The following is a 26,604-nucleotide window of genomic DNA, read 5'->3' on the forward strand; positions in this document are numbered from 1 at the left end:
AAGTCATGTACATAGTTAACCTTTCTGAATGCCAATACAGACAGGAGGTTTAATTCTTAGTTAAAAAAATATAAGGAATTCTTAATGTAATCTTTGGAAGAATTCCTGAAAGAATCAATGAAAGAACTTTTGAAGAAAACCTAGGAGATATGTTTGTAAGGATTTCTTGAGACAATCATTGGAGTAATTTCCGTAAAATTTCTTGGTGCAGTTAGCTAAGGAATCCAGGGATAAACTCCTGATACAATTCTTGCAGAAGGAATGTTTGTTTTTTCCATACTATGAGAAATTTCTGAAGGTACCCTAGGTGAAATTCTAGAAGGAACAAAGAATTTCCAAATAATCATTTGAAATGTTCTTGCATAAAAATTTGGAATAATTTCCGTTGAAATCATTTGAGAAATCTCCACAAAAGTTATTTATGAAAGAATTTTTGGCAGATTTTTAAAAGAATTTCTTGAATAAATTTGTTTGAATTTGTTTGAGGAATTTCATAAGAATCTTTATAGAAATTCCATCTGGATAAATTCTAAAAGAATCATGAGGAAATGCCTGTTGAATTCGTTGAAGGAACCGTTGGAGAAATTACTAAAGATTCTGTCGGAGAAACTCCCAAAACAATCAATGAAGAAATTGCTGAGAATTTTTTGAAGGAATTTTTGGAGGATTTTTTGTAGATATCCATGAAGAAGTTTTTGAAGGAAGCTTTGGAGGAAATCATTGGAGGAATTCTACTAAGAAATTCTGGAGGAATCCCTGAAAATATTCGGGAAGGAATTTCTGAAGCAATTCTGGGAGGAATTCGTGGAACAACCTTGAAGGGATTCCTGAAGGATTCCTTTGAGGGAGAGCCGGACGAAGAAACCCTGGGAGCATTTCATATAGGAATCCTCCGAGGTCTTGTTGGAACAGTATTCGGAGTAGAAAGGCTTACTGAAAGAGTTATTAAAGTACTGTCCAAAGAAGTTTTTGTAGAAACTTCTTAAGAAACCTTTGAACAAAATGGAATTCGCTATGATATTCTATTCTATTCTATTCTATTCTATTCTATTCTATTCTATTCTATTCCATTCCATTCCATTCCATTCCATTCCATTCCATTCCATTCCATTCCATTCCATTCCATTCCATTCCATTCCATTCCATTCCATTCCATTCCATTCCATTCCATTCCATTCCATTCCATTCCATTCCATTCCATTCCATTCCATTCCATTCCATTCCATTCCATTCCATTCCATTCCATTCCATTCCATTCCATTCCATTCCATTCCATTCCATTCCATTCCATTCCATTCCATTCCATTCCATTCCATTCCATTCCATTCCATTCCATTCCATTCCATTCTATTATATTCTTTTCTAGCGCTTGCATAACCAGTATTGAAAAGCATCCTGGAAATACCAGAATTTATTCTGATATTTTCTTGTCAGCATTATTATTTGCAGCATATCAACGATGATGGGATACAAATATTAATTTGGCCAGGCCCACTGTGCAGACTAACGGGGTTGAAGTCAATTAAAAAATTCACGGCAATCAGATTAGTCACCTATAAATAATATGATTAACGTAAGTTATAAATTTGATGTTAGAATAAACGGGGACAACCGTACCAACCGTTTCGTTTTTAAGAGCAAAGGAAATTATAGACCGATTTGCCAATGCTGTTTTCCTTGGGATGGAACACAGGTATTTGTCTGTGTCTATTTTTCAAATATTGAGAAGGCCAGCACCTCAAGTGTTAGCCTAAGTTCCCGAGTCCGTATTTGTAAATAACGTTTTTTTTTTTCATTTTTGCATAGGTATTTACAATAATTTGAATGGTTCATCATCATCGGTGTCGACTTGTGTTATATTTTTTGTCAAAATGAGTGTACTGTTTCGCAACACTTACCAAAGAATCCAGAACGCGTGACTTTCCACTCTTCTCACTAACAAAATATCCTTTTCCGTGACAGTCGTGGAGAGGTAGAGCTTTTCTCGGTCTCTAGTAGCAACGTACATCATACTAACATTCATTCCCTTCTTCGATGGCCGTAAGGACGTGGCTGGCGCCGTCATTGGCTTAATAAAGTTTGGAATTTTCTTGGGTGCACACGGAGAATGGTAAGTAGAGTGGGTCATCGTTTATATGGAAAAATGAAAAATTCAATGGTATCCCATCAGATCAAAGCTTTTTTGATCCCATTTCAGGACCCAAATAAGTGTGCAAAATTTGGGCACGATCGGTTATGTCTACGTTTTGCGCATCGCGTTTGAAGTTTGTATGGGGTTTTACATGAGAAAACACACTTTTTTGCATTTCTCTCATAACAAGCTCGAATTTTTCTAAAACCATGTAACCAATAAAAAGAAAACATAGCCTAGGGTATCCTGAAAAACTTTGTCGAAGACCGCGAAGTGATCTGATGCTAATGAAAAAAGTTATAACGTTGGCATTGCTTAGCGAAACAGCATGATTTTGTTGCTATTGATATTCCTTTACATGTTAAAACATAAACACATGCATGCGGTTCGTTGGTTATAACTATTTTCACAAGCATCGGATCGTTTTGCGGTCTTCAACCAAGTTTTTCAGAACATCCTAGGCTATCATTTTACATGATCAGTTTAAACGTTTCAAACAAACTTTTTCAACTTATGGCTAAAATGCAAAAAAGTATGTTTTCCCATACAAAATCCCACACAAATTTCAATTGCAATGCTCAAAGTGTAGACGCAACCGATCGTGCTCAAATTTTGCACAGATACTCAGGACGCGAAACGGAACCAAAAAAGCTTTGATCTGAGAAAACGGTTCCGATGACCCACACTAATGGTAAGTTACTCCCGAGGTCCGTTGGTTGGTTCTCTGTGCAAATTAAATTGTTCTGATCAATCAATTTCGAAATGTACGGTCATCTATGCTCGTAATTGTGTTCAATTATTAGAGCCATATTTTTGCCATTAACCCTCGAGCGATCGCACTTTGTATTTTGTACAAAACGTTGACAATTTTTCGCTTCTTGTACTCAGCATTAGCTGGTGCTGACGGTGGTAGCCAACCGCGCGGAAGGCTAAGGTGGCCATTTTCATCAAAGTAGGGTGGTCGAAGAAATCAAAATTTTTGAAAACTCGAAATTTTCAAAAAAAAAAAACATTATTATTGGCCCTTTTTTTTCGGCGACTGAATGTTATAAAATTCTTTTTTTTTTTAATAAATACGTTAAAAATGCGCAATTGAGTTTGAGTGCCAAAAATATGCAAATAGTTGTTGCATGTTTCTATGGTCTCGGGATTAAGGGACCTACTTGTTGTAATATTTTTACCAGAAAATTCAGAAAATTCGGCGTTACAAAATTTAGTTGTTACGCCAAAATATCAGAATGTCCCAAACATTTGGGGCTAACCTGATATGAAAACATGTTTTCGCGTTGCTTTTCAAGGTAGAACTTTTTAAAATCATTTGTCGAAGTTTCACTGCCTGAATTTTGCAAAGAAAAAAGAAACAAAAACACTTTCTCTTCTCTCTTGAAAAAATACTTTTCCGTACCAGTAGGAAACGAACTTTTCCACTGCACAACCGGAACTGCAGAAAAAACTTCGGATTCAGGTCGACACAACTTAATACCGGCTCCTATTCCATTATTCTTTTACCACAAACTAGTAAGTATCCCATTACCACTCCTTGCCTCAGTGCTGCCAGCAACTCCATTGATGAGCAGTAACTCATAAATCCGATCCGACCAAGTACCACTGCCCCGGATGGTACAGCATCAAATTTAGTACATACAAGCGAAGCTTTTCCTTCAATGCGGTGCACTGCGCTCCGGATGTATCGTGGGGGTGAGTACGGGAGAGACCAACCCATAGTTTCAACTACGGAGCTGTGCGAACAGTGTCTACGCGGCGATGCGATGGTCCAAAGCTCCCAGCCTGGCTGGATTCCGGCACCCGGTTTTATGTTTTCCGCTGACGCCCAATCAGGCCGGACTGGAGTGCAGTCTAGCAGTCAGTCAGTGGTGCCTACGAAGTACGTCCAGTAGTGGCGGAGTGGGACCTGGGATCGCTTTCAATATAGCAGCCAGCCAGCGCACTGTTTAACGAGCGGCTTTTATTTCATTCTTGTTTCTCTTCTAGGACCTCACCTCATCGCTTCGCTCGCGTCTCGCGAAGGACGATGTTCCGATGTTCCTAGCACGAGTAAGCTAGCTGAAGTTTGCCAGGCTTGTTTCTCATCGTTTGCCAAGTTCCGTTCTTTTTTTCCTATTCGACGTCGAAACGAACTACAGCCTATGTGCACACTAAGGACTGTTTCGGAAATATGCAGGGGATGTGCAAGGCACTCTATTTAATAGCTCATGAAGGACTAGCGCCTTCAAAGCCAAGTTCAACGATGCAGCAATATTATGCGCCTTGATGCCCTTTTTTTCCGCGCAACAGTCAAATCAAAAGATGATTCGTTTATCAGTTTTTGTTATTTTGGAAAAGTTATGGAATAAAACCAAAACTTATTGTGGTTTTATAATGGTTCAAAGAACCTCATCGAATCTTTTTCACTTAAAATGATTAAGGTTTCGAACTACTTGGGCACCCGCGTCAATTTCCGGCAGCTTACAGCAAAACAAATCAACATATATCACTTGCCGCATATTTTCCAAACGCCCTTCCGTAGGTTATCGTCTACCGCAACCTTTTCGCAACGGAATCCACAGTCAATGAGCTACACTTTCACTCTGAAGCCGCACAAGTGCTCAAAACAAATATTACTCGCAGACGGGTGCACTTTGGCAGCACAAAGATGGGTGCCGAAGTGATTTCCCATTTGATTTAGTTGGAAGTTCGGAACTGGTGCCGAGAATTGATGCTGGACTAGGTGCAGTAAACTCGTTCAAAATCAACTTTCCGGCAGAAAATCTTCACAACAATCACTGTTACAAACAAGTTCAGTCAATAAGGTATCTTATTCAGACGGAAGAAGTGGTTGAAAACAGTCGTTTTGTTGTGAATTTAGGGTATAAATATTTTTTTTTACATGTTGTGCCGGGAATAGGGCAAAAACCCTACATGGTTGTACTTCAACTCAAATAGGCACAGCTTAATTTCGATACATCCCTTACGCCACCCAAATCGGGCCAGTAGACGGTGTAGTCAGTGCAGTGCAGTGTACTTTTCTTTTATAGTTGCGCCCTTGTATTCATACCAGCCGAGTGCTTTCCCAGTTCCGGCCCGACCCGGCTATCTTGTGTATGGTTGCATGTATCTGTGTTGTGTTGTGTACTTACAGTGTTATTTGTCCTTTTGTGTTTCTCAAAAAGAGAGGAAAAAACGGCAAGTAATGTAAATCTTGCTGCTTCAGTGGCCATTGCACTCTGCAGGATTGTGCATATTTTATTACACGAGGGGCGTTAAAGAATTTAAGAGGGAGAATTAAAAAGGAAAGCTCTTTTAAATGTAAGCTTTAATTTTGTCGTAGGACTATGAATAACTGCAGTGTGTGTCACTGTCACTTTAACAGTTAATGATATTGCGGAGCTCACCTTAAATCAATATTAAGTAGCGTCGGAAATGCACATGAAAGACACCCGCTATACAGACGCAATGTCGAAATACCGTTGTTGTCTATAGACTATAGACTATAGTGTAGTCTGAGGTGAAGATGATGCCGTCCATTTGATCCACCGAACCGATTGTTAAGGATTTAGCAAAACGGAATCAAAACAAAGCCAAAATGAGTGAATGGAATCCAATGAAACGTAATGATGAGAATAATAATGAAACGTTTCTAAACGTTTCTAAACGTTCTAATTTTTAACAACGTACATTTTCAAAGGGCGCAACCTTTTATCTCTAATAGTTCAATAGTTATTTGTAAGCTTTATGTAATCAGTGTATACAAAAGTGCTTCAATTGGTTTATTCTACGACAACTTTGAGATAGTGCCCTGTACGCATTCTTTTCAATGTTTGATAGTACCGCAAAACGGGGTAGCTTTGACAGTGCGGCACGCATGGTACATTTTGTCTTATAACTATGCTGTCATGTGCACCATACACTCAAAAGATTATTTCGTTAAGCCCTAACGAATGTGTTTCCTAAAACCAGTATTCGTAAGCTAAAAGCAGTTTTCGTTTAATGTATCATTCGTATCGAAATGGTTCTCGAAAGTCCGACCGATACAAGAAGTGGTGCGCAGCGAGCTAGGTGGGTCGATCAAGTGGAGGATGGTCAGTGGACTCTTCACAGAGTGCGGAACTGGAGACACACAGCCATGGACCGAGTAGGATGGAAACGGCTACTATGTACAGCAGAGGACACCCAGGCCTTAGTCTTATCATCCATCGTCCATTGATGGAATATGGCGTCAAGACCTTTTCAAAACTGTTGACAAGATTAGGTATGCTTATCAAAATGAGCAGTATTATAGAGCGCATTACAAGCACTCTGGGTAGTAATGTTACGATAGCCGGGGATACCTTCAAGGTGGTGGAGGGATTCGTCTACGGATCCTTACTGACGGCTGACAACGTCGTGAGTCGTGAAATTCGAAGGCACATCATTAGTGGAAGCCGGGCTCCAGAAGAAGCTGCAGTCTAAAATGATTCTTGATGCGTGAGTGATGTACAAAACGCTAATAAGACCGGTGGTTCTCTACAGACACGAGACATGGACCATGCTCAAGGAAGACCTGCAAGCACTCGGAGTTTTCGAGCTACGCGTGCTAAGGACGATCTTCGGCGGTGTGCAGGAGAACAGTGTTTGGAGAAGGATGAACCACGAGCTCGCTGCTCTTTACGGCGAACCCAGCATCCAGAAGGTGGCCAAAGCCGGAAGGATACGATGGGCAGGGCATGTTGCAAGAATGCCGAACATCAACCCAGCAAAGTTGGTGTTCGTGACAGATGCGGTTGGCACAAGAAGGCGTGCAGCGCAGACAGCACGATGGGCGGACCAAGTGGAGCGTGACTTGGAGAGCATCGGGGGTGACCGAGGATGGAGAACGGCAGCAACGAACCGTGTATTTTGTAAAAATATTGTTGATTCAGATTAATCTTGAATTTGATATACGTAATACGAAATAAATGAAAATGAATGAAAGCACTCTTGAAGAAGACTTGAGTAGTAGCGATCAATGAAAACTATTTACACTTGTTCAAATCCATTATCAAACTTCAAGAATGTGTCATGCTGCGATAAAACCATAATAAAAAATGTATAAACCCTTATTATTATTATTATTATTATTATTATTATTTATTAAAGACACTTTACCACGTTTGGTAGTGGCATTCGTGTCTGCCTTATAACTATTTTAAACTGAAAATTTACACATGTATTCAAATTAGATTTTGTCGAACAGCTTGCTTTCTTTCAGAAATTTGATCACCGCCTTTTCTGCTTCATTATCGTACGCGAGTATTTCAGACAGCGATCCGTTGATGCCACAATTAGTCCTGTACTGCTGGAGTCCTCTGCTTTCTGTTAGGATATGCTGCACCGTCACTTGATATCCACAGTACGTACACATAGGAGGGTCGCTGTTGTTCATCAAGTGTGCGTGAGTAAGCCGGGTATGTCCTATTCGGATACGTGTAAGGACACGTTGTTCGGCCAAAACAAGGGGTGCTGCCACGGGCCGAGGGGTAATCCGATCGGCACCAAAATTTGGATTTTTTCTTTTTCCATCTAAACAAATGTTTCAACCAAATTTGGTTCAAATCCGTGATGGTCGGTTGCAAGTTTTCACATTTTCTCGGTCACTTCATATGGAATGACCCATATACCTTTGGAAAGTTTTACTCGAAATAATTCTTAGAAACTTCTTCAGAAATTCCTTTGAAAATTTCTTTTGAGATTTTTCTAGGAATCTTTACAGGAGTTCAGGGGTTTCTTCAGACATTCTTCCAGAAATTACTTTGAAAATACTTTCACGAATTCCTCCGGAAAGTGTTTCAGAATATCCTCCATGAATTTTTGAAGGGGTTCCTTCAGGAATTTTTCTAAATGTTTCTTGTAAATTCTTATACAAATTCAGTCAAGTGATTTCCCTGGTTTTCCTCCAGGTATTGCTTCAGCAGCTTATTCTAGAATCCCTTCAGGAATTTCCCTGGGATTCTTTCAAATATTTCTCCAGGGATTTTCAATGAATATCTCCTGGTATTTCAACAGGAATTAAATAGAAGATTTATTATAAAAATCTCCATCAGAAATTTCTCCACCGATTCCATCTGAAACTACTTCAGAAATCTCCTCAGAATTATTTACTGAGACTCCTTCAATAGTTTAAAGATTGCTTCATGAATGCCAGCAAAGGATTCCATCAGAAATTTATGCATGGATTTTTTCAGAGATTCATCTAGATTTTTTTTTTCAAATTTGAGCGTTTCCTTGGAAATTTTCCCAAGGTTCCTCCAGGAATCCTATGGAAATTTTGTTAAAGGTAACTGAAAAAATCTAGAAAGTTTCTTTTTGGAATTTCTTTTGAAGGAACCAGAAAAAAACTACTGAGATTCCTTCGGAGATGCCTCAATAAATTCTTTCAGATTTTTGTAGAAGTATTTTATGAAATAACAAAAAGAATAGTGGAGGGATTTCCTGAAGAAGTTTCTAAATTTCTAAAGCTTCTTAATTCCCTGGATAGAATTGAAAAAATCTTCAAAAAAAAAACCTACAGCAATTTGTGCAGAAATTGGAGTTAAATGTACTATACGAATTCTCGAATGCATCTCTCATAAAATTTCTAGAGGGATTCCAGGAGGAAATTTTGAAACAAATCCTGGAGGAACTCCTGGAGCTTGGAGATTCTTCTGTAGGATTTTCTTAAACATACATCCTGTACAATGACTGTGGACAAAAATCCCTGAAGCAATTTCTGAAGTCTAAAGGAATTTTCAGAGAAAAATTAAACAGCAGAAATTTAAAATAAATCTGGAAGAATTCTTGAAGGAATTACCAAAATAAATTTCTAAAGAAATTTTAACTTTTTTATTGAATGCTTGGGAAACTGAAGAATGCTCTGCAATAATTTCAAGGAGAATTTCTTGAGGTATTACTGGAGAAACATCAAGAAATGAATCCTGAAGGGATTTAAAAAAATGATGGAAGAATCTTTGAAGGAATTCCTGAAAGATCCTTGAGTAAATTTTCTTTAATTCCGGAAGTTAGGTTTAAATAAATCCGATTTATTTATGTATTTATTTTTCTTTTATTTTGTAAGAGGGAAAAGCCCCTTTGAGTGAATTCCAAATTTACATGTTAAAATCGTTCTCAAAAATTCAATAAATCCTAAGAGTAGTTCATAATGTAATCTCAGGAAGAATATTCGATGTTCTACTGAGAAATCCTCAGAAGGAGCTTCTAAAATAATCTCCTGAGAATTTTCCAGAGGAATTTCTGAAGAAATGCCTGGGTGAATCCCAGAGGAATTCCTGAAAAGAATACTGGAGGAAATGAAAGAGAAATTTCTGTAGCAATTCAGAAAGCATTCCCGCAAAAAAAAAAGATTTTCGAAGGACTCGATAGAGAAATTTTGGGATGAATACTCGGGGAAACCTTTGATGAATTTCCTGTAAGAATATCTTGAGAAATAAATTGCTCAAATAATAGTTGGAGCAGTCTTTAAAGAATCATCTGAAGTAATCGCTAGAGTAGGTAATTCTTTTTCAATCTGTTTAGAAATTTCCTTTTGCCTTTCTCGTTCATCTAAGTGAACTGAAAGACTGTACGCTCACTCGTCAAAACTCTCAAAAAACGAATTTTCGTTAGAAGGCTCGGAGGGTCAAGTCACATATACCAATCAACTCAGTTCGACGAATTGAGATGATGTCTGTGTGTATGTATGTGTGTGTGTATGTATGTCTGTGTACAAAAAAAGGTCACTTACTTTTAAGGCCCTCCCGTTGGCCAATTTTTCGGATTATAGCTCGAATCGAACCAAAATTTTATCGCATTGTTTGCTATTACAAATGGTCCGGATCGGCCAGGGCGTTCCGGAGTTATGGCCATTTCAATGATTGGGACCAGCACAAAATTTAAAATGGCGGTTGTTTCATGGTGTTTTAGGCCCTAAAACCATGAAATATGAGTATATTTGGTATGGGAAAGATGTCTGGAGTCCAAAAATGAAGACCAAAATATCCAAGATGGTGATCTAAAATCCAAGATGGCGATCTAATATAAGATGGCGGCTTCAAATACAAGATGGCGGCTGTTTAATAGAGTTTCAGGCCCTAAACCATGCAATATGGGTAAATTTAGTATGAGGAAGATTTCCGGAATCCAAAAATGGCGGCCAGAATATCCAAGATAGTGGTCCAAAATCCAAGATGGCGACTCCCAATTTAAAATGGTGGTTAATTGATAGTGTTTTAGGGCCCAAAAGCATGCTGTTTCGGCCAGGATGTCTTTACGGCCCTTCGCTGTGTACTTTTATTAACCGACGAGACTCCAGACGACGAGGAAGAAGTACGCAGACTCAAATTACTAATGTTTATTCGCACCACCGTGTGGCAGTGCTCCACACGGCGGTGATATGATATAGCACACTAAAGATATAGGTTGCGCAGTCGCCTTTTATAGGCGACTGCTAGTACGGATACAAAATAGAAATAAAAGTGAATAGGTAGCAGCCGTGCGCTGCTCTGATGCCTGTATGGAGCCCGACGCAATATCAGGCTGCCGCGGGACAATGACAACTGTTGAATGGGCTCTTCTGCTCACTGCGTTTGTGCGTATGAAGCAGCCTACGATTACGCCGGCCGACGACGTTAGAGCGAGATCCAACACATGCAATATGGGTATATTTGGTATGCGGAAGATGTCGGGAGTCAAAAATCAAGACCAAACTATCCAAAATGGTGATTTAAAATCCAAGATGGTGGCTCCAAATACAAGACGGCGGCTTTTAAATGGAGTTTACGGTCCAAAAACTATGCAATATGGGTAAATTTTATATAAAGATGTCCGGAATCCAAAAATGATGGCCAAAATATCCAAGATGGTGGTCTAAAATCCAATATGGTGACTCCAAATTCAAAATGGCGGTTGTTTAATGGTGTTTTAGAGCCTAAAACCATGCAATATGAGTATATTTGGTATGGGAAAAATGTTTGGAGTCCAAAAATTATGACCAAAACATCCAAAATGGCGATCAAAAATCCAAGATGCCGGCTCCAAATTCAAGATGGTGGCTGTTTAATGGAGTTTTAGGCCATAAAACCATGCAATGTAATATACCCATTTATGTATAGAGTATGAGGAAGATGCTCGGAGTCCAAAACTGGCGACCAGCATATTCAAGATGGTGGTTTAAATTCCAAGATGGCTTCTCAATATTCAAGATGGAGGCAATTTAATGGAGGTTTAGGCACTAAAGTCATGAAATATAAATATAATTGATATGTAGAAGATGTCCGGTCCGGAGTCCAAAAATAGCGACCGGAAAATCCAAGATGGTGGCCTTAAATCCAAGATGGAGGCTCAAAATTCAAGATGGCGGATATTTAATGGAGTTTATATATCTGGTATGGTGAAAAAGTCTGGAGTCCAGAAATGGCGACCAGAATATCCAAGATGGCGGACTTCAATCAAAGATGGTTTACTAATCATTCTCCCCTTGTTCGCCAATGATTGCAAGTAATTTGCCGGCGCCGTTATTGATTCTTTCATAAAGTGAATTAAATTATTGTGGATATTTAGGTACTGGTACTGATGCTGGTCAATAGTAAAAAAGCAAACATAGATACATCCAGCCGGATTAATTTAAGCTAAGCTAAGCTACTTAGTGTGAATCGCACATTTTACATAATCAATTTCGATTAATCCGCAGCTTCCATTCCGAAGCAAATCGAAAGCAATTAATTGCATACCCATCGAAGAACACCACTCTTAATTAGGAAGATTAAATCAAATAATGCCATAATGAGTGGAAGGTAACGGCATTGAAAATTAATTCTAAAGCTATAGCAACGCGAATCTGATGGGTTCGTAATTGCCCAACAACGAACCTTTTGTTCTGCGGAATCATTTGCTGCTTCGCTGCTCCCTACACCAAAAATAAATTTCACACCTTGAGAAAAGAAAAGCAATCGAGAGCTCCATTCGACATACACACCTTTTTAATAGAATAAATCTTGATTCCGCTACTTCTATATCCGATAGGCGTCGACCTTTGATGAAATTTCCCGGCTTCCGGTAGACAGCTGGATATAACTGGGGCTTCCGTCAAACCACCGTTCTCTGATGACGATACCGATGACGGGGTGCTCTTTGTTATTCCACCTGTTTCTTTCCGTCAAACACCACAATCAACACAATCCCCCCAAAATAACGCAGACAACACTCGATTTCAACTTCAAACTCAACACGCTAGAAAGCGGCGAACTCTTCAATGCTGCTGCCGCCCGGCTTCCAGTATGTGGTTATTTTTGGTATTATCAAAGCTCACACTTCACACTTCTTCTGCTTCCCTATCTTCGCTCTTCTTCCTCCCCTTGGTGCGGTTTCGCTTTTCTTCTCTTTATTTTTCCACGCCACAGACACTGAAACTGACCAATTTGTGATGATTATTAATTCGCCAACTCTCTTAAGGTGTCTTACTGCATCACTAAGTTTTCAAACGAATCATTGACTTTTTGCTTTTCAATGATTGTTTGCCTCGCATTTTTGAAGTGATAAAAAACTGTCAATTCTGCAGCAACGCAGCAGAAAAAGTATCATCGCAATCACTGCGAGTGAGCATATGGGATGATACTTTTTCATACGAATATTCGCTTTGGTGGCAGAGAATTATCACTTTGAAATTTTGAGGCTCATATCCAACATGGCTGCCGATGCTGATGATGCCGTAAAAAGCCTTAATGTGCCACACACACCCACTTCGCTGCTGCTGCACTGGCTGGCCGGAATTGCTCTGCCACACTTTTGCTTTCCTTCAAAACTGCGCAAGTTTCGCGTGCTCCACTCACTCCCTGCTGACCACTGCTGCCCGTTGCTACTGTTGTTGTTGCTATTTCCGATATACAGATGCTGCTGATGATGATGAATCGGAATCGGTTTTCGCCACTTGAACACCTCGTTTATCACTTTATTCCGCGTAAAATTTTTGGACCACGAGAAAGAAGATAAAAAAAATTGAACTTCAACCGAAGGGGGTAACTGAATGAGTAAGGAAGGGTGTACCCGCTGGGTCGTTTCTTCGCTTTCCGCCTTCAATTGGGATGTGGTGATGGTTTTCGCGGCTTCACTTTTGCTGAAAAATGAATATATATTTGGATTGATAACAACATTATGGGAGTGCGCTTGGCTTGGTGGTGGAAGCACACCCCGCCAGCAGGCATCACTTGGGCGCTTGTGTGCTACGGTGGAATGTTATTTCGGCGGTTTAACGATAATTCGATTCACTTTTATGGGTTGGCTGTGGTGAAGTGGCAGTTTGTTTTTTTTTTGGGTAAATCATTGAGTTTTGTTTTCGGCGCTTGCGGTTGTACAAGAAGGAGGAATTTAGTATTTATGATCATAATAAGTGGTGGTCAGCAGCTTGGTTCAGAAGAGCGTATGAAAGGAAAAGTTTCCATTGTAATGTCTACCGCATTTTGAACTTAAGACTGTTTTGTTTCCATATAGTTTTTATGCGGTAAGCTTTTTAGCAGCATCGAAAAAAAACATGGAGAAATTTCAAAGACAACTAAAAAACTTGCAGTTATTTAGAAACAATGAGTTTCGTTCATAATTACAGTAGATACAAAACAAAAAAAGGGCCCATATAGCCGAGGCGGTAAACGCACGGGTATTCAGCATGACCATGCTGAGGGTGTTGGGTTCGATTCCCGGTCGGTCCAGGATCTTTTCGTAAAGGAAATTTCCTTGACTTCCTTTGGCATAGAGTATCTTCGTGCCTGCCACACGATATACGCATGCAAAATGGTCATTGGCAGAGGAAGCTCTCAGTTAATAACTGTGGAAGTGCTCATAGAACACTAAGCTGAGAAGCAGGCTTTGTCCCCATGAGGACGTTACGCCAAGAAGAGAGAGAGAGACAAAACAAAATGACGGAACTACTGCAAACTTATTTCGCCATTCTAGAAAAAAAAATCCGGAGGAAGTACAAAAGTAGTCATATCTTTTTGCTTCCATCTCATGAGCCGTTGGCAAAAAATAAGTTGGAATATATGTTAATATTGGCTATTTTCCGCCTGATATGACGGGAATTAGCGCATATGTCGAAGTAGATTTCTACCCTATTTTCTGAATAAACCATGATTTTCAAGAGCAATCCTTGGTGAACAGCTCCAGTATGCAGTTAAATTGCAGCTTAAAAGTATGCCGGCACATTGTCACGCACACGTGCATTAGGAGATTCATTAAGGTTATATTTTCGGTTTTGTATTATTGGTGGATTTGTTCGTTCCGTTTTCCGACGTGAGCCATTGGATGTAAACGAGCCAGCCACCCATATATCGTGTATCGTATATTTTCATAAATAGATTCAAAATAATATAATGGTATGTACATTTGTTGACAATGTTTGTGTAAAGTCGTATTTCATGTCAAATAAAAAAACCTCGATTTTGTTTTATATAGTCTTCTCAGATCATGGAAGATGCTAGGTAGAACGAAAACTCCAGATCTAACCCTCCGTATTTGTAGTAGTCGTTGAGTGCCATCAAATAGTGTAGTTTTCTCTTGTTTAGTCCAAAAATATTTCAAAAACTTCATTCACGAAAAATTTCAAGTTTTGGCGTTTCCAGACGTTAATTATCCCTGGAAAACTTTTCGTTGCATTATTATTTGCCCTTTTTTCTGTAACTATCGTGCTGGAATGTCTTTTGTGAGTTTTGCAAGAATTCTTCTTAAAATTTTGAGGATTCGTGGTCGTATGGCCAGTGTCATCAAGCATTTAGCCGCATCGTGCTTAGGAGCGTGCCGCTGGGCGTTGTATGCTAGTCCGTTGTCTATTATCGTGCTTCCTTCAAAGAGCGAATAGTGTTCGTGAAGTATTAAACGTTTCCGTGTTTTTTGTTCAGAAAATTCTCCAGGATTACCCCCGAGGACAGCGCCAGAAATTCATTAGAAGATTCTTTGAGGATTTATTTAAAAAATGAAAAATTTACTCTTAGCGTCTCTTAAAAATGCATGCCTGTCCATAGATTCCATTGAACAATTCTTCAAAAATGTTGCTTAGCATTTTTTCAGGGATTTCCCAAGAAATTTGCTAAACGAAATAATCTTAAAACTTGCCCACGGAATTCCTCAGAAATTTATTTAGAATTTCTTTATATCAGACTTTACAACAGACTTATTTCGTCTTATTGATTAATAAAAAAAATCAGATTCCTCTGGGGATTTCCTTAAGAAATTCAGATTTTATTCCAGAAACTTTTCCAGAAAAAAATTATTGAATTCCTCCGGAGGTTCGTCCAAGCAATTCTTCATTTATTCAGGGATTTTCTCGAGCATTTATTTGGAATTCCTCTAGAAAATTCTTTGATGATCTTTCTGGAAGTTCCTCCAAGGGTTTCTATAATAATTCCTTCAGGTATTTATTCAGGCATTGCTTTGGATTTATTCAGACCTTTTTTCAGGGATTCTTTAAGATTGTTTAATTCAAAGATTCTCTCAACAATACTCACAGAAATTACTCCAGAATCTATTCCTCAATTTTTTTTGGGAATTTTTCAATAATTGTTCCTATAAATATCTGCAGAGGGTTTTCCCGTTCTTCCAGGTTTGATTTCAAAGATTCCTTCAAAAATTTTTTTTTCTATGTCTTAAGTGGTTCTCCAAAAATTCCTACAGGATTTTTTTTATTTTTCTGCAAGTTTTCCTTCCGAATTTCTCCAGGGAATGGGTTTTGTGTACAAATCCCTTAAAAAATTACTTTTTTATTTTTTTTTTCTATTTTTTTCTTTTTTTGGAATTTTTTTCAGATGTATCTCTGACATATTCAGTAAAAGTAAAGAAGATTTTCTTCAAGAACTCCACCAGTGCCGCTGTCTGTGATTTTTGCAAGCATTCTAAGAGATTACAACAGAATTTCCTCCACGGATTTACCAAGGAGGTTCCGCAAGCATTTTTACCTTGGAATTACTTGCAGAGTTTCCGAATAAACCTTTGATGATTTTTTTTTTTCAGAAAATAGAGGTATTCATCCAGAAAATGCTAATAAGAAAACTTCAGAAATTTTTGTCCAGGAATTCCGCTAAAAAAATCAAGAATTGCTTGTAGGAGTTTCCAAAGGTATCTCCAGGAGTTTTTTAAAGGGATTTCTTGAGACAAATCTCCATAGATTTCTTATACATTCTTTCAAGGATTTCATAAAGAATTCTTCAGCATTGTTTGTGGAATTTCTTGAAGAACTTCGGAATAACTCCTGGAGAAATATCTGAACAAATTCAGCAAGGATCTCTTAAGGCATCTCAGGTGGAGACACCCTGGAAAGAATTCCCATAGCAATGCTTGTAGAAATTATAAGAAAAAAAAACGAAAATTTCCATGAAAGAACTTTAATAAAAACCTCAAGGAAATTGACATTTCAGTAGAAATCTCTAAAATTCTGAAGAAGACTCTGTGAGTAAAAATATCTCCTCAAAGGAATTTAAGAAAATATCCAAGCAGGAATATCTGGAAGAAACCTTGAGGAGTACCGTGATCAGGAAGAAGAACTCCCTCCTGAAGTGTCAGCTTGAATCTTACATTCTATATACATATGAGTACACTTAAGCGAACCTCAACATTTGGATGTAAATCTTTTTTATGGTAAAATCTCTGTAGAAATCTTAGGAAGTACTTTTGATAGAAGCTCTAGAGGAAGATCCGAAGAAATTTCAGGTAAATTCTTGAAGAAATCCCCTTCAGAAAAATTCTCGAAGGAATCCCCTTCAGGGAAATTCTTGAAAGAATCCCCGGAGGAGTTTCTAAATAACTTCCTGGTGAAACTTCTCGGTAAATGCTCAGTGAAATGCATAGAAAAATATATTAAGGAATGTACAGAAAAATTCCTGCAGAAATCATTTATTAAAATTCTAAGACAATCTAAAAGCATTTTTTGAGAAATCTGTGAACGAATTTCTGCAAAAACGGAACACGAGGAGAAACGCATAGATAAGCGTCTTCAAAGATCCCTAGAAAAAACTTTAGATATTTCTAAAAGAATTTTCATTGAAATCCATAAGAAATACTTTTGAATAAATTTCTTAAAAATCCGTGGTGAAATTTGAGGAAGTGCCGGATGGTTTTATGGGGTAAAACATCGAGGAGTATCCAGAGAAGATTCTAATGGACTCTCTGTATGAACTCCTGCAGAAATCTCTAGAGAAATTGCTGCTTGAATCACTGAAAGTAATATTGCATCTTATAATATTCTTGAAAAAGAAATATCTGAAGGAACCCCTGGAAAAATTTTCCTGGAAATCGCTGGAGTAGATTTTAAAACCACATTTCTGAAGTAATTCAGAAAGAATCATTGCTGGCACGTGCACAAAAAAAGGCGAAAAGGATGGGGTTTTGTGCGTTTTCGCTAAAAGGCATACAAACACCTGGTACATAAAGAAACCACGGTGTGCCAAAAACCATTATTAACAAATAAAAATGTCCACCCAAATGGCACCCGGCATTCGAAAGATATACTATTCTAGTATCTCCTCTGAAAATTTGAAAATGTTTCATCGAGGGAAACTTAAGTTTCTGTTATTTGAAGATTTTGAGCTTTTTCTATGGGATTTTCTTACATAAGTAAATATGCGCGCACGGTGTGTCTGATACCGCTATAAACAAATAAAAATGTACTCCAAACTAACACCCGGCATTCGAAAGATATACTATTCTAGTATCTCGTCCAAACATTTGAAAATGTTTTATCGAGGAAAACCAAAGGTTTTACTGTTTGAAGATTTTCCTCTACAAAAATTTTAATAGAATTAGCTCATATATGGGAATGTTGTCATACTCTTAATATCATAAACAAATAATAACACTGCTCAAAAAAATTTAAAAAAAAGTTCGTATTATGAGATGAGAAAAAAGAGAACAGGGTTTTGGAACCCGAGAGGTGTCATAGTGAAAGAATTTTCGAAAATTATTGGAACGGGACTTCACAAATCAAGACCGAAGTTTGAATTGAGAACTTGGGGGTTTTAATTGATATACGCATTAGGGTTACTAGGGTCCCAAACCCCTATTATTTTTTTTCTCATCCCATAACGCCAACTAGTGTCGAACGGTGTAATGAGTTTCATAAATTTCAAAAGTACAATATTCAAGGAAATTCTCTGAAAATTTTACAAAATTTCATTGAGTGGAATGTCAATGACCATGGTGTGAGAATCTACTTAACATTCCATAGTTCTACCTGCTACTCGAATACAAATAAAAATGTGGTACGCTCACGGCGTTGGTTACATAGACTTTCTAAGAGTTTGACACCGTTTTTTTTTGTTTTCAAGCACGTTTTATGTTGGAATCTTGTCGATGAATTTGAAAACGTTTCATGGTGAAACGAGAGTTAAAATGAATTAACAGTCCAAGGTTTTGATATTCGTAAGAAGCTTTGTAAATCATTGGTATAATGTTTAAGATATTGAAGCTTTTGAAGTAAACCTAAATGCTAATCGTTTTACTAGCCAACTTTTATTCGTCATGTTACTAACGTGTTTGCCGTTAATTTAGAAATATTTCATTTGAATGATCATCAGTGACAACAATTTTAGGCTTTGATTTCAATTTCATTGGAGATATGCATCCTATCGCTTTGTCTATAAACACGTTAAAAACACCTACTGAGTTTTGTAACAGTATCGTAAAAAATGTGATATATAATCAAAGTTTTAGATGAGTTACAAAATATATATTCATTGCGAGGAATGATTAACATGAGAAATGGAAACAATATTCAATGAAGTTACTACATTTTCCATATACTTAATCATATCTTATATTTTCAAACCACTGTAATTTGCGATCTTTTCAATGAAATGTTTTCAAATTTCCAGAGAAGTTGTTTGAATGTTGTATCTTTGGAATGGTGTTTGTGAAACTTATTAATAATAATGTTTCTTTGCGAGTGTGGTGGTATGGTCTGGATGTAAGTCGCAATTTCATTCGCGTGATGTCAAGACTTATGTCCAACCATTACTCGCTAGACGCGCATTTACACAGGATTAATCTCGCGTTGAGCAATGTTTGTACTAAGTGCGGTTCCGGTTATGATGACATCGACCACGTAGTTTGGCAATGCCCGGATAATGACGCCTCCAGAGCGCTACTATTGGATACCCTTGAGGCCCGAGGTAGACAACCCTTTGTTCTTGTGAGAGATGTGTTGGGGACCCGCGATGTCACATATATGGGATGTATTTTCGACTTTCTTCGCTCTGCTGGTATAAAAGTTTAATTCGCTTGTGTTTTCTTCTCCAGTTTTTTTTCTCTGTTTTGTCCTCTTTGTGTTACCAAGCTACTCCTGGCCATCCGGAAGACCAAGTCCCACAACAAGTTGGTACCAACACCACAAGGCACCGAATTCGCTAGCAAGATGCGATTCACCCCCGGATGAGCAGCAGTGAAACCTTTGGCCCAATCCTTACCCTGTCCATCCCTAAAAATGTGACCTTCTAACCTCGAGCTGCCACGAGTACCCTGGCTTCCACCCATTACTAACAGATATCATTAAAAAGTTATTACTCTGTATAATGTATAGTATTAAGTACAAAGAAAGATCCTCGGCTCCGTAAAGCGTTATACGAGATTGAGCCCCAAATAAATGAACTAGATAAAAAAAAAAAAAAAAAAAAAACTTATTAATATTTGTTTATGATTTGAAGAGCCATTGAAACATCCTATGACAATATTGCCATATATGAGCTAATTCTATGAAAATAGAGGAAAACCTTCAAACAGTAAAAACTTGGGTTTCCCTCGATGAAAAATTTTCAAATTTTCTGAGGTGATGCTTAAATGAAATATCTTTCGAATGACGGGTGGCAATATGATGTATATTTTTATTTGTTAATAGTGGTTCCAGGCACACCGTGCGCGCATATTTACTCATATAAGAAAATTGTATTGAAATGGCTCAAAATCTCAAATCACAAAAACTTTATCCCTCGATGAAACATTTCCAAATTTTCAGAGGAGATACTAGAACAGTATATCTTTCGAATGCCGGGTGCCATTTGGGTGGACATTTTTATTTGTTAATAACGGTTTTTGGCACACCGTGGAAACCTTTGATTGTCGTAACATTCCTTTTGCATCGCGTTGGGAGCAACTCTCTGCCGCAGTGTCTGATTAGGGTCAAAAGGGGTTAAAGAATCGCTAAATGCATTTCTGAAGGAATTCGAGTATGCTGTTCTGAAATAATTCTCGCCCAGATTCCTGAAACAAATTATAGGGGATTTTTAAGGAAACTTATAGAAACTTTTCTAGAGGAATTAATGGAGTTTCTGGAGGATCCTCTAACAAAAATTCCTAAGGAAATTTGAGAGGACATTCTGAAGCGATGGCTGGAAGATGTACTAAAGAACATTCAAAAGAAATCCCTGGAAGACTTTCCAAATGGAATTCCTGAAGGATTTTCTAAAAAAATACATGGACAATATCGAAAGGATTCAGGAATAGTTTTATTAAAAAGTATTTGAATTTGGTTCTGATGTAATCTCTAGAATGCTTTGGAGGAAATTCTAAAGAAAACTAAGCATTTTCTAAAATAATCAAAAGAAGAATTCCTGAAGGATTTCTCAGAGAAATCTCCGAAGGCATTCCTGTCAGAATTTCTTTGAAATTCCCCGTAGGTTTTTTCTGAAGGAATAGCTGGAGGAATTTTTGAAAATATGAGAATCTAAAGAAATCCCTGGAGTAAATTTCCGGATAAAACTTTGATATTTTTTCTAAAGAGTTCATACTGAAATTTCTGGAGGAATTTGTGGGGGGAAATCTTGAATAAATAAATGATATCATCGTGTTTATCAGACGTTTTCAAAGCGGAAAAGCTTAACTCCGAGGTGTTTCAGACGTTCCCAAGATACAGAAACTCTAAAGACTGGTCTCGAAAAAAATGAGACACTCAAAATAATGTATAACTTTTGATTGCGTTCACAAAAATAGCTGATTTTTTAACCAGAAATAGCATGTTATTTGTAGTTAATGCCCTAAAAATTTCATCAAAATCGGTTCAGCATTGGCGCAAATATTGTCGATACAATAAAATGTGATGTTGGAAATTTTGTGCTTCCATTTTAAAAATTGTTTAGGCTATAACTTGGTTGTTAGCTCATCAAAACGTCTGAATATTTGAAAAGTTCTTCAAGTAAGTCATAATAAGTGGTGAAAATTTCATTATAATCGGTTCAGTACTTTTTTAACAATTCAAACAAAAAAACATGGTTTTCAAAATTTGGGCACTTTTTACATTTTAAAATCAGTGTGCATTATTTTGACTGTAGCATTGGCAACACTGTCCCGATTTTTTTTTGAAATTTTGACAGTGTAAAATGGTTGTGTTAATCTGTTCTCAGTGAAAATTTCAGCCATTTTGATTAAACATTTTAAAAGTTAGAGCAGTTTGAATGTCACTATACCAAAAACCACATCTGCTTATTGTGACATATATGACTATAACTTTTTTAAGGTCAAATCAAATTGAATGAAATTTTGACACAATACATCTACATACATACTTTTTGTACAGAAAATTTTTCATTGAAATCGTTCAGTATTTTTGGCTCTACAGTTTTAGGTAAAAATGTGATATTTTTAAAAGTGCTTGTTTGGCCCAAGATTCTCAAATGGTAAGTCTCTTGTTTTGACGATATCTCCGCCATCACTTAACCGATTTTGATGAAATTTTTATGGTATTAGCTACACAGCTTCCTGGTCAAAAAATCAGCTATTTTTGTGCACGCAATCAAAAGTTATACATTATTCTTTGTGTCCCATTTTTTTCGAGTCCAGTCTTTAATTTAGCATATCCAGTTGGGTGAAATTTTTAAAATTTGCAAAGAAAATATTCTACGATGCAGGTGGTTTGAGCTGAAATATACCACGTTGAATAAAAAAAAAAGTGTGAGTAAAATGGTACAGTGCTGCCAGTTCATCAATTATGGATGTATTGGGATGTATAAGAATAAATGGTTGAAGTTTAAATGAGCCTATTAGAATCCTTATTTCAAATGAGATTTTATCTATCATATTATTGATGATCGAAGCACAGATAAACAAACGTAACACTCTGATAATTCTTATCGTACACCGATTTAACGATCTATTTTAAAATTTCATAGTTGGCCAACTGGCCAACCGTGTTGCTCGCATCGTTTTTGTTTGAGTTTGACGTTTGCTCACGACCGCCATCTATTATTTATTATTATTATTATTTATTTATTTTAACTAAAAACAACTTAAAACTAAAGGACCTTGCGGAATCAATCCATAACTAAGCCAGAATCTTAATCGAAATCGAAGACTGAAAATAAAAGTAACAAGAAAGAAAATACAAAGGCAGAATCAAACAATATAAGAAATTTCAAGTATTAAATCATACAGTAATTTAAATATCGGAAACTGTTTACTTCCAAGATGGTTAAAACTACCGCCATCTAGTTGATGGTTGGCCAAACTCTGTTATTTTATCATCGTATTAGGCGAATACGTTTCCGTGACTATGATTTGAATCCAAAAATTTTCGAAGTGTTCCGTCTGTTTGCCTGCTATCGAAGTGTTGCCAAACATATGAATTTCATTATGAACATTATGCAACTCAAATAAGTTGTATAATGAAAGAATCATTGCATAAAATTTTGTATGCCACTCATAGGCGCCAACTTAGGGGGGGCAAGCATAGGTTTGCCCCCCCAATAATTGACGAATTTTTAATTTTCCCATACAAAATATCCGAAAAAATAGGCTTTGCCCCCCCAATAATTTGACCAAGTTGGCGCGTCTGATGCCACTCGTTGCAAAACTCGATTTTTTCAGACTTATCGTACTGAAAAATCAACTTTTTGCAACTCGTCAAATAAATAACTATTTCGCGTCTTGTTAAATATCTTTATTTGAATTATCAAAAAAATGGAAGTACCTAAAGACAGTTTTTCGCAAGGCCATGTTTGAGTGTATGGCCAATTTGAATACCTACACTGAATTACACGGTGAGTAGAAGATTCGGTGCGCAAGTTTTGATTTTCATGAAATTTGTGACCTTAAAATCGTTAGTAAATAGGTGCAAAAGTCGGTCATTGTGGTGGCCATCTTTGGATTCTATCGACTTTGCTTTTGATAATTGTTATTTCATCGATTTGGTAATTTTCAAGAGAAGCAGTGTGTATAAATGATTGTAATTTAACAACCCAAACTAATGAAATCAACTTTAGCAGCTTAATAATAACCAACCAATAATCATTATTCATCATAGAATTTCACTTCTACTACGTCTACTACTACACACATTACACACGTTATTACTTCATCGTCATCATCATCAAACCGACCGGTTACCTCGACTACGATTACCTCAAACTTTGCCGATGTTGTTGTTGATGCTGCTGTTACTGCACGCTTGAAGATCAAACCGTTCTCACTATATTTGCGCCACATGCTGCTGCACGCATTCACCTTACCCAAGTCGCCGCCGCCGAATAAGGCCTACGGTGACAGGTATGTATCGAATGCTGCGCTGGCTGCGGCGAAGATGATGAAAAATTCACTTTCATTAGTCCAATGACGCCGCCACTGGCAACCGCTACGCTGCAGGTTACCATTGCTCGGGCACTTGGTCTACAATCAAGGTTAGGCAGTGGCCGCGGCTGCGGCCGGGCGTCACCGAGGCCAAGACCGTGCAGGTTTTCCACACAATTATGCAGCCGGCCGTCGTCGTTGGACAAAAACAGAAGAAAAGAAAATCTCACTACGATCTACTGCGGTGGTGCTCCGGTACTTGCATACCTACCGGTGCACCTGGGCAGAGGTTGTCCAATTTGCACAGCAAGAGTTCCGCGCGTCGCGTCTCCGCCGCCATCGCTACCGCGATTGTGCAATTTATGTCCGGCCCGAGGCGGTGACGGTGACGGTGAAGTCCGTCACCTTTTTTACGGACCTAGTATAGTATTGAACGTTGTTTGTTTGGTGGCGTTGGAGCGAAACAGGTTCGTCGCTTGCTGGTCTTAGATAGATGCACGATCGAGACGGAGACCGCCAGGAAGGGGTTCTGTTTTGTACTGGGCTGACTATGTCTTGGGGGTCTTAGGGGAAGTTCGTCTACGGAGCGGTAGCTTGAAGCTGTGAAAAGTGTCGCGTTTGGAGGATGGAGTGACGTGTTTTTGGTTGCTGGTGAAAGAGCGATCAAAAGAGAGCTGAGCAATTGTTCGAAGGAGTGTTCGGGATTGATGGACAACCGAGTGATAGGTAACATGAGATGACTTTGTGCTTTCAAAGTATTTGGCTTTCTAATAAATTTTTATAGTTGTATACTTTTTTTAGTTTCCTTACAATGTCTTATCGAAACTTTCTCTATTTTTGCTACTGAGAAAAATATTTGCATTATTGAATGTTTCCAAAGAAAGTTATGCTGTCATAGCTTTGAGAGTTGATTCTATGGTAAACCGACTCAATCTGCCAAACCAAAACAATTTGCTTATCATCCGTTTATTCCCGCATCACCAGCTGGATCGACAATTACATCAACATCAGCTAACGGCATTCCAATTGTTATGTAAAGCCGTGGGCTTGCTTTCAAAGTACTTCTCAGGGTTTTTTTTAGGGATTTCTCCGAGAGTTATCTCTTCGATCCTACTAGAATACTTACTTATAAGAGTCCTAAAAGAGATTTCTCAGGAGATTCTTCAGGAGTTTCGGTTGGATTTTATCCAGAAAGTCTTCTAGTAATTCTTCCGTGGGTTTTTTTTTCTGAAATTTCTACAACGAATTTCATCGGGAAGTCCTTCTAGAGCTCCAGCAGTAAGGCTTCTGATGATTCATACATAAAATACTCCAAGTATTTCAACAACCACTCATCAATGAATCTTTCAGAAATTTTCTCAGAGATTCCTTCAGAAATTCCTTCAAGGATAACTCGGGAAACATTTTTTTAGGACTCTTCCTCCAATGATTTCTCCATTGATTGTTTCAGGATTTTTGCCCTTCTCGTACACTAAGTGTACTGGAAAGGCTATATGTTCACTCCAAAAATGACTTTTTGATAGAAGGCCCGGAGGGTCGAGTCACATGTACCAATCAACTCAGCTCGAAATGAGGCGATGTCTGTGTGTAAGAGTATGTGTGTGTGTTCAAAAAACTCACATCACTTTGTGGCTGTAAACCTCAACCGATTTTAATAACCGACGGTTCATTCGACGTGGAATCTAAGATATCTGCCGGGGACTAACAGGTATCTAAGATGCCGCATCTTCAGTGTGTGAGTGTAAGTGATCTCCTCTTTTTAGACGATAATGGCTCCTGGCAACATCAGGTCCAGCCATTCCGAAGTTATTGCCATTTACAGTATGCGGCAGGAAAAAATGCGAAAGTGTTTTTCAACTTCAAACCTCATTTTCGTCCATTTGACATTAACCAATCTATGTTTCAACGTTCCATGATCTATAATAGGCTAGTTTTCTGAAAAGTTAATTAAAAAATTTCCCATTTTGGTCACTAACCTTTACAGGGCGGCGCCTGAAGATGAAGACAACCAGAATTTTCAAACCGCAGAAAATCGCACAGGTCGCTAAATTTCGCATCTGATAAAACAAAATTTTTGATTTTCTCTGCAATATCATCAAATATATGTACTTATTTCATCTGGTATGTGAAACTACATGGCTCTGGATCAGTGTGGTCTGGTTGTTCATCGAATTTGAGCTAATTTTGTTACTGTTATAGTCATTTTGTTTAATGACCATTGGGCGCGCAATTTATTGATATCCACTTATTAGGCCTACATTATCACATGTTAAACATCAAATATGTTCATTTTTATTTTTCAGTGCTAGAATATAGACATTGACTGACACACTGTCATGAAAAAATAGTCGTATATATCCCATATTTAGCGTGTAATAGTGCCTTGAACTTTTCGCATTTTTTCCTGCCGCACCCTGTAGGTGTTCCGGACCAGTACCCCAGAAAGGAGCCAGTTATGAAAATGAAACAAACCCATACATGCGATACATCAAATCGCGGCATTTTTGAAAATCTGATCAACGGAATGCAAGAAAATAGTATAAGTCCATGTCTGAATCGGTAGTGTTCCGGGTGTCCCGCCGGAAATGGCCAAATTTAAAAATGAACCAAACCCATGCATGCGACACCTCAAATCACGGCTTTTTACTTAACGTGATGAACAGTTAGCAAGGAAATATTTTCAGACTATATTTGAAACAAGTGGTTGTGTTTCAATACCAGTTCTGGGTGTCCCACCGTAACTGATCATAAATAAAAATAAATCAGACCCATATATTTGACACATCGAATCAAGGATAACGTGATGACCAATGTTCAAGAAAATAGACTTAGATCACATAAGAGACTACCAGTAGCGTTCTGGAACCGGTTCCAGGTGTCTCGATGAAAGTGGTAAAATATAAAAGGGAAACAACCCACGTATGTATGTATGTATGTATGTATGTATGTATGTATGT

General features: G+C 37.9%; 2 protein-coding genes across 4 annotated transcripts in view; both read right to left on the reverse strand.

Annotated features, from left to right (window-relative positions):
- Nucleotides 1-12,568, reverse strand: part of LOC134288495 (uncharacterized) — a 674,651-nt gene extending 662,083 nt beyond the window's left edge. For both annotated transcript variants that reach the window (XM_062853534.1, XM_062853533.1), the window contains exon 1: nucleotides 12,096-12,568. The gene's annotated coding sequence lies outside the window, so the exon portion shown is untranslated. The remainder of the gene's footprint in view (nucleotides 1-12,095) is intronic.
- LOC115265256 (uncharacterized) overlaps nucleotides 12,563-26,604 on the reverse strand; it is a 114,268-nt gene continuing 100,226 nt past the window's right edge. Inside the window, exon 4 of one of the 2 annotated variants that reach the window (XM_062853532.1) lies at nucleotides 12,563-13,232. In XM_062853532.1, coding sequence (XP_062709516.1) covers nucleotides 12,773-13,232 — 460 coding nt within the window. In that variant the 3' untranslated portion in view covers nucleotides 12,563-12,772. The remainder of the gene's footprint in view (nucleotides 13,233-26,604) is intronic. The other variant, XR_009997982.1, reaches the window with a different exon arrangement.

Source organism: Aedes albopictus, chromosome 2, assembly GCF_035046485.1.
Source record: "Aedes albopictus strain Foshan chromosome 2, AalbF5, whole genome shotgun sequence".
In the NCBI taxonomy this organism is placed as follows: Eukaryota; Metazoa; Arthropoda; class Insecta; order Diptera; family Culicidae; genus Aedes; species Aedes albopictus.